This window comes from Bidens hawaiensis, unplaced genomic scaffold (assembly GCF_021521415.1).
Source record: "Bidens hawaiensis isolate Kalapana, Puna unplaced genomic scaffold, B.hawaiensis_p1.1 tig00004818_1, whole genome shotgun sequence".
Lineage (NCBI taxonomy): Eukaryota > Viridiplantae > Streptophyta > Magnoliopsida > Asterales > Asteraceae > Bidens > Bidens hawaiensis.
The window spans coordinates 375,534-385,167 of NW_027491301.1; the positions used below are offsets into that span (position 1 = coordinate 375,534).

At 36.2% G+C, this 9,634-nt stretch overlaps 1 protein-coding gene across 1 annotated transcript; it reads left to right on the plus strand.

The window, feature by feature from the left end:
• Positions 1-8,174: 8,174 nt before the first annotated feature.
• On the plus strand, positions 8,175-9,634 carry LOC143628143 (uncharacterized). Its single transcript, XM_077097805.1, has one exon. It carries the CDS (start codon positions 8,175-8,177, stop codon positions 9,630-9,632), a length of 1,458 nt encoding a protein of 485 aa, XP_076953920.1. The 3' UTR covers positions 9,633-9,634.

The window sequence follows — 9,634 nt, forward strand, 5'->3', positions numbered from 1 at the left end:
ATCATATGAAAATCCGAGTTGTTACAAGGATAATTCATCTTGATTCTTCGCCTCGTTTGTTCGAATCGTTCAAACTATCATTTCTCATTTTCAAGGTGAGTTTCTCACATCCCCCTCCATTTTTAACGTTTTTACACATTTTGGGGGGTAGCATATATATATCCTATCAAATTAATTGTTTGCTTATTCATTTACAAACCTGCAATTCATATCATGGACTTATGTGCTTACTTATTACTTGATCAACATTACGTGCATGGATTTCTTTGATAAATATGATCATGCGCCCTCCTTTGCACTCAGGACCATGTTTCGAGTGGAAAAGGGACCCCAATCCGAGTACATTGGTTGGTGTAACATCACGGGAATTTCGAGCCAAAAATGTCAAGAAACAAATTCAAGATACCAAATTTGCCAAATTTCCAAACCTTAGGGTTTAAAAGGAAAAATCAGTTTTCTTGTTCTATCGCGCTACGCGACGGGGCAAAAGACAAGCTCATCGCGTACCGCGATGGGGCTTGGTCAACGCTTCTAAAAGAAGTCAACAGCGATACGCGATCGTTGTTAACTTACGTCATCGCGATACGCGATGACGTGGCCTGACACCTCTGGCACAAGACTGCCACGCGTCCACACGTGGCACACCTTACGCCACGTGTCCCGACACGTGGCAACATGTGGCACATCGTTCGCCACATGTCAACACGTGCAACACCGTCTGCCACGTGGTAGACCTATATGGTGACTGTCTTGGCCTACGTTGCGATACGCGACAGGTGCCAAGGAGGCCGTCGCGTACCGCGACAGGATCCAAATTTTGGCTATAAATAGAAGGCCACGGGACTCATTCCAACCCACACCAAAACCAGTTACTCTTTATCTCTCTAACATCTCTCTACACCTCGAAGTTCGTGTCCTCGATCCATACCGATAAACGTACCCCGATTCCTCGATAAACGTGCCATACCTCGATACTCGTGCCATTTCCCGACGACGTGTATATCAAGAAGGTGATATTATTCCGACGTCCCGACGATCATCTCGGAGTGCGTGCCGTGAAGTGTTGGTGCCTCGAGAAGCGTGCCAACGAGTGATAAAGATTGGTGGTTTCGTTTGGCGTACAAAAGGAAGTGTTGATCAAGGAGGCAAAAGAAATCAAGCGTCGTGGGAGTGCTTCTCGAATCCTTAGGGTTCCAAAACGCCAACAAGGTTAGGCGTAATGTCAAATGAATATAATATTATATTAAGGGCTTAAGCCTTAAGTCGATATTATACTCGATACCTCGATAAAAGAAAAGAAAACATAACAAAGAAAAGAGTAAAGATAGAATATGAATATTATATATGTGTGTAATATATACTCTTTGTTATGAAATTATTATTTAAGTAATAATATGTATTCTTAAATAATAAAGAAAAAGAATACGATTCTTAGAAAAGAAGAAACGTCGGGTTTTATAAATAAACTAAAAGGTTTAAAAATTTACTTTTAAACTAAAGGTTTTCAAGTAAAAAGAGATTTATGAACTAAAGGTTCATCGAGGTGGAATTTATAAAATAAGACTAAAGGTCTTAAGCTGGATTGTATATCCGACTAACAAATGGTTATACTCGTACTATAGGTGCGAGATAGCAAGGGAGAGACCCTCGGACGGTGTTTGAAGTCGATCCCAAAGCGAAAAGGTGAATACGCCCACTTTTACAAACTTGTTTTCAAACGAGTCAACTTGTTATATGAAAATTTTTACATAAGACTAGGTGTCTCTAAAAACATTATGAATAAGAGTAAAAGCCTAGCCCTCAGGCTGTAGTATACGTTTGTCTGGATCCTTACACATGTGGTTAAATGCGGTGGGCACATCGCACCACGCTTGGTCACGACCTCCGGCCACGATGGGCTGGACCTAAGTACGTTCGAGTGAGACTGACCATGTGTATATTTATGGTACCTAAGTATGTCGAAACGTTGCGGTGTTTTGCTGGGGTGACCTAGTGTAGAGACTCGAGTTTATAATGATATTGTTTTAACTTTGTTATTCCTAAGCCAAGATGGGCCGAGGCTTGCGTAACCCTCGAGGGGTGACAAAGTAAAAGAAAATATTTTAGCGTCAGCATATTCACCAGCATTCATTGCTGACGTATTTTCTAATATTTTGCAGGTAACCAAGATTATAGCTTGAAGGACGAAGGGCTCAAGAATCCGATGGCTTGGATATTTTGTTTAAATATTAAATATGATGTTTTTGGTTAAACTTATAAACAAGTAAATCTAAACGAGACTTTCGTCTCGTCTTTTGTAATGTAAATATTTTAACTTTAAATCCACATGTTTCATAAAGTCTTCCGCTAATAACCCGTAACTCTGATTTATTTACAATTGTGGTACCAACTAATGAGTCACGCTCCTAGGCCTAAGATGGGGTGTGACAGTTGGTACTAACGGGAAAGGACCTACATTTATGTTTTACACTCGGGACCTTGATTCGACTTTTACGAATGTTATATTTAAACGACTTAGTTTTTTCTATTCATAAACGGCTAGTTGTAAACTTACGAGTGATTATTCGCAAATCTATATGACACGAAAGCTTCAGATCGCAACGTAGTGAATGTCAATTACGTAACACCAATAACTACGGAAATGAACAGACGATATGTACTTAGCAGTTGATTAGAAAATCTGGAAGCGTACCATTGGGATTGGAAGATCTAGGGCTGAGAAGCCACGGAGGAGGTGTAATGCCGTCGATTACAAGTCTGGAAGCTAGTTGCTGTGTGTATGAATCGGCATGCTTCTGCAATTGTTCGATAATGGAGTCCTTCCAGTTGAAGAGTTGAACCAACAGCTTCTCCAACGTCGTCATGTTCACTGGATCATCCGTTAACGAGAGCAGTATTGTTTTCCAATTATTATTACTCAACTTAAGCGCGCATTTGAACTCAAACAGTGGATCGGGTAGTGCTTATGATTAACCGAACCATTTTGTTACGGTTATGATTACGGTTAGAGTGTGAGGGATTGCTTATTTAAGTGAAAAAGAACTTTTGTTAAAAGACTTATTAACTTATGAACTTTTTAAAAGAAGTTTTTAAAGAATGTTTGGATTAGTTTATATGCTGGGGGAAACCAAAATGAGGACACTCTTTTTCAGAATGGGGTAATAGGTTTTGAGGGTTAGGGGGTGTAATAGGTAAATTAAACTCATTAAGTTAATAAGTTACATATTCTAACTTTTCAAAACCCCTTTGTGTGCCTTCTCCATTAGATAAAATCCATAAGACCTTATAGTTTGCTAAACACCTTATACATCTTATTAAACTTTCAAAAAGTTTATAAGTTATAAGTTGATGAAAATAAGAAAATTTAACACCCCCTTAATTGAATCAAACATGTATGTTTATGTTTTTTCAGGTCCTATACCTGTCAGTCTTTATACCTCTTAACTAGCTATAACTTGGTTTGGAATACCATAACCAAGTTTGAAACCGGTGTGTATCATCTTCGAAACTTTATAATTGAGCTTGGAACACGCTTAACAGAACCAATTTCAACTTGAACAAAGTGAAAGAAAATGTAAAAATACATTGGACAATTAACCGAAACCGGCCCATAAATGATTGTTAACAATGTATATTGTAAAATGAGAAATTACACCAAGAATTCCAAGATGTGGTGTACTCGAGGAAAATGTGAAATTGTAAAATGAGTTGGTATTTAGTTACACCAATTTCAAATTCAAGTCAAGTTTTTTTTTTCAAATGATAACTTTCATTAAAATGGCACGAGCCTAGCAAGACGCTACGAGCCCAACGTAACACAATAGCTAGAACAAGAAATTACACCAATCACTCCAAGACAAAAACTTACTAGACAACCTAATTTTAATCCAAAGAAAGGTCAATGACTATTAAACAATCAACTACTTGATGTGTTTCATGTCAGATATTTTAACTATTAAACAATCATCGATTTGTCGTTGCTCTCGGTGTAACCTTTTATCTTACTTAAGTTACAGTATCATTAAATGGCATTAATTCAGCACGTTTTTCCATCAATCCTCTCTACAAATAACATTAAGTTCATATAACTCATCTTTGTTAAACCCAAATCTAATATAGATACAAAGAAGTATTGTGAATCTCACAAGGATAACAAGCACCACACATTGAATCGTTGGAGATTGAGAAGACTAAATGAGCAAACTATCAAATTGTAGAAGTTGTCGCACTTGATCACGGATGCTCATGAAGGTCCAAAGCAATTAAAGCATGTTAGGGATTCGATTATCACACAGTTTACACGAGCAAGGACAATATTGAAAAAGAAAATAAGAACAAAGATGAACATGCAAGATATATGTGGTTCGATTAAGGTGACTTACATCCAATGTTGTAAAAGTAGGTTTCCAAGGTCGAGTACTCGCTACAAGGTTTGTCACCGAGGCAAGTTTCTTTAATTCCGCCTAGTTTCTAAGAACTGACTAAAGGTGGTCAACCTCAGTCAGAATCACATCTAGTCGGTGAACTTGAACCAATTTTTCCTTAAAAAATAAAGCACAACTCGTATATCTGTAATATTAAATGTAATATTAAAGAATAAATATAATTTTTTACTAAATGGCTAACAATTTTTAGAATAATTTATTATTTAAAAATGTATTTCTCTTATTTATATTGATATTTACTTATTTTATTATAAATATTAGTAAATTTATGATATTTGACATATATATAATATCTAAAAATTAATTTTCTTTGTATTTACCATGTCCGAGTACTCTCCGAGTACTCCTCGAGTACACCAAACTCCCATGTCGGCCGCCTAGGGTCTGCCTAACGACTTTTGTAACCTTACTTATATCCATGAGCAACAACCAATGTGATTCTTTTATTGTTATCTGCCTCACTCGTGAGAAATTGCATAGTACAAATCATGATTATATAGATTACATATTATAGTTACTAGCTTATATAACAAGAAACAAAATGAGTTAATAATAAAATATTAGGCCCGACAATATAGCCACCTTTTGTGATCTTCATGGGCCTAATATGATCTTCACTTAAATAAGCCCAATCAAGACTCCATAAACTAAAAAAAACACATGTAGAGGCTTCTTGCCATAAAAAATATGAATCTCAACATGATTCGAGGAGTGCGAGAAAGCGCTAGAAGTTAAAAAGCCATGGCATGAAACTTGAAGCATGGTTGGAACAAAGTGTCTCCACTAATTCGGGGAAGAGCATGTTGCTCCAGCCCACTTGTAATTTAAGCGCTAATTGAAAATCACAATGGCGTGCACGTATATGTAGGTAACGAGAGCCCCTAGATGTAAATATTAGTCAACCCGAATACATCATGTTAAAAAGTAGGTTGATCTGTTAATATTATGAGTTTTTTTGTTTTTTAAAGTTGATATGTTGATATTAGAGATTAAAAAAATGTTAACATTTTTGTTTTTCATACAACTATTAACTTTCAAAATTGAAATTAATTTTCCATTTGAACATTTTTCTCTATCTTAACTTCTAAAAATCTTTATTTTATTGTTAGTTCTAAGTACTCATTCTCCAATTGTATTCATTTACTTATTCTAATCTCAAACTAAACATACAAATTCATGGTTATTAACAGTGGCAGACTCAGAAAAAATTTCATATGGGTCGAAAAATTTTTGGGTCGGTGCTCAATTATATATATAAAAAAAAGTCATTCCGGTTCAGCCATTCGAGTCACGCCAAATTGGTATATAAATTCTTTTTGGGTTGGGTTCAACCATTTCGATTGGGTCGGGTCATATACAAAGTACATAAAATATAATTCCTGCTTGCATAAATGTATATACAATATATGTATTTTTGGTTGTTATACAACCACTTGATCGATTAAATGGCTAGACATTATATCGATCAATATTATTTTAAGGTTTTTATGTGGACGTAAGTATAACAAACACATATAATCTAATAATTAAAAAAATGATGAAATTAAATAAAATGTAAAGAATAAACACCCAAAAGAAATTATATGTTTTAAGATGTCTTATTTTTCTTTTTAGGTTTTGCACAAAGGAGGCATGACATTGATTTTTCAAATAAAACCTCTATAGAACACTTTTAACAAATTAAATTATACTTTTGTTGTCAGAAAATAAACCTCAAAAAGCCATGTAACTATTAATTAATATATCAAATAGGACATAAAGTAAATTTTAAAAGTCCATGTAACTTAATGAATAAATCAAATATGACATCTATCACGTTCCCTCTTCTTTATCTTTTCAGCATAGTGATGAAAGTGCCACTCAACTAGTCGGAGAAACTTCTTTCTTGTATTTTTCTTTCTTCATCCATCGGTTTTGTCCTTATTTATATAATATTATTAATAAATCTCAATTTTCGTTTCATTTCTATACAATTATACTTTTCACCACACTTGTAGTATTGCATGCTCATTTAAAACATTCATAATCAATCAAGATAATTTATTCATTAACTTTTCCCATGCAAATCAATATAATAAATCTTGGATTATTATACTACCATCTTTTTCATATGTTGCTTTGTTAAATAATACAAATAAACCAATAAATGTTTTAATTAAATAAAATTTATTAAAAGGGTACTTAAACACTTTGAAAACCTTTTAATTCATTTTAATTTTGTTTTTCATATATTAAATATGATTAATTTTCATAAATTCTATAAGTCATAACAACTCTATAATTTTACTATAAAAGGACTAATACTCCATTATTTTCACGCATCAATACATTTTTTTCTTAAGCTTGAGAACATTAACAAGTAAGGTTTATGATTACATGCATTTTATAAATTTTGTTTTGATTTTACCTTGAATGCCATAAGTTGTTCTTCATGATCATGGTACTTTTATCATAAAAATCTTATATTTTGGTTTTAAGAATCATAATGATCATGGATATCAAAGACAAACACTTTGATTTTCTAAATATTATGTCAAACATTGTTATTTTGCAAGAACAAATATCAATGTTATCTAAATGTTATGATCCGTTAATCATCATAAACTTATAAAGCTTTTCTTTTAAATATGATGATATATACTAAATGGTTATATTTAAAGATTTCTTATAATATAAACTAATATACATGATTTCTCTAAATAATTAATTGAGTAAATTAACTATTGTTTATTTTATTTTATTTCAACATAAACTAATATCTATAATTTCTTTAAAATAATTCATGTAAAACATTTAAGTTAATTAATTAATAAATTAATTAATTATTGTAAAAAACATTTAATCATAAATTGTTATTATTATTGTTATTTAAGATTATATTAATAAAATATAATTATTTATCTACAAATCGTTGTTCAACTAACAAACATCAGATACTTTATATATACTTTAATTCATTTTTGTTAAACTAATTTTTAATCAAAAATCTTTAAGTCCCAATTTGTATCCATACCGACATTAACATATCCATACCGAACCAATAAATTCGGTACATGTATCATTACTTATTTTTATTGATATTTGATACATGTACAATCGGATGCGGGTATAGTTACGGTATGTATACGGGCAGTGTCCACTCTTAAGGTGCACAGATCGAGTTTTTCTACGACAGTTTCTAGTTCTGGGTATGGAACCGGGTTCGGGTAAGACCGGGTATTAGAAAATCGGGTATTGGCAATTCCCAGGTCGGGTTCGAGTCGCAGTATTGTCTCTAAAAACCATACCCTGTGCATCGGGTTCGGGTCATGTACAAAACCAGGTTTTTGAATACTCTAATTATGGGTATAGATTTGGTTTTTTATAGAGCTGCACTTTTTTTCATGTATTTTTTGATAATTTTAGATAGAGATCGGGTATTTGAAAAACCTGAATTCGGTTTTTATGTATTACCGAGTAAAAATGTGGTTTGTTTTTGAGGGTTTTTTTTTCACCTCCGGGCCTCTTACCCGTTGTTGAAAGTTTGTAAAGCTAGTCACGACAAGAGAAGAGACGAGACTAGAGTCGAGGCCAGTTTAATTAAATCACTGGTAAAAAAAAACAAAAAAGAAAAAACTCAGTCAGTCATCCTCTCTAATTCAGAACCTGCAGAAAATCAATCTAGGGTTTCATTTATCATCTCAATTGATGATTACTTGGTTCAATAATAGTATCAAAATAAACCCTACCATGGATGAAAACCACGAAGCCATCTCGGCTTTCTTAGGCGAAGAAGAGGATGACGATTACGAGGATCTCTATAACGATGTTAATGTTAATGTCGGTGAGGGTTTTCTTCACTCTGTTAGGAAGAATGACCAGGAGGATTTAGGGCTTAATAAGAATGAAGTGGACAACAAGTTGGAGTTAGTTCCTCCGCGGTTGATAGCAAGTTTGAGGCTAGACTTGAATTACCTCAAACTCAAACTCAAACTTTCACTAATAATAACAATACAGGGAATTCGGGTAATGGTGATGTTAACGGGTGGGTCTGGAGGGAATGGTGGAGGAACGATTTTGTTTGTGGGAGATTTGCATTGGTGGACCACGGATGCGGACCTGGAATCCCAGCTCTGCAAGTATGGTCATGTCAAGGAGATTAAGTTCTTTGATGAGAAAGCTAGCGGGAAATCCAAAGGCTACTGCCAGGTTGAGTTTTATGATCCTGCAGCCGCCACGGCCTGCAAAGAGGGAATGAACGCCCACGTCTTTAATGGCCGTCCGTGTGTTGTTGCCTTTGCTTCGCCGTATAGTGTTAAACGAATGGGAGAGGCGCAGGTTAATAAAAACCAGCAGTTGACTCAAGCCAAGCGGGGCCCGGGAGATCCCCCAGGCGGGAACAATATGCCAGCTGGCGGTGATAACAACCGGGGGTATGGAAGAGGGAATTGGGGTAGGGGTAATGCGCAGGGTATGGGGGGCCGAGGGATGGGTAGAGGTGGGCGGGGTATGAATGGGTATGGGCCGCAGTTTGGAGGCCCAATGGGGTTTGACCCGTCTTTTGGAGGCCGAATGGGAGGGTATGGAGCTTTTCCTGGCGGACCCACGCCTCCGTTCTCGGGTATGATGCCGTCTTTCCCGCCTGTTGGGAATGTTGGATTACCCGGGTTGGCGCCTCATGTTAACCCTGCGTTCTTCAGTAGGGGAATGGGTATGATGCCAGGCGGCAGAGTGGATGGGCCCAACATGGGAATGTGGTCTGATTCGAATATGCCCGAGTGGACCGGTGATGAACATGGTGGTCGTGGTGAGTCTAGTTACGGTGAAGAAGCCGGGTCTGATCAACAGTGTGGTGAAAAGGATAGAGATCGCGATCCCGGATACGAACGAGACTTGCCAAGAGACAAAGATGTGGTTCATGAAAACGAGTGGCCGGAAAGAAGGCATCGGTCACGTGACCGAGATCGGGATCGGGTTCGTGAACGATCGTGGGACCGTGGTAGGGATCGCCATAGGGAAGAAAGGGACAGATATGCTGATCATCATAGGTACAGGGAGGTTGAGCCAGAATATGATGATGAGTGGGACCGTGACCAGGGTCGGTCTTCTCGGACCCACGGGAAGGCGAGATTGGATCACGAGGATGAGCATAGGTCTAGGGCTAGGGATGCTGATTATGGAAAGAGGCGGCGTGTAACTGCTGAATGAAC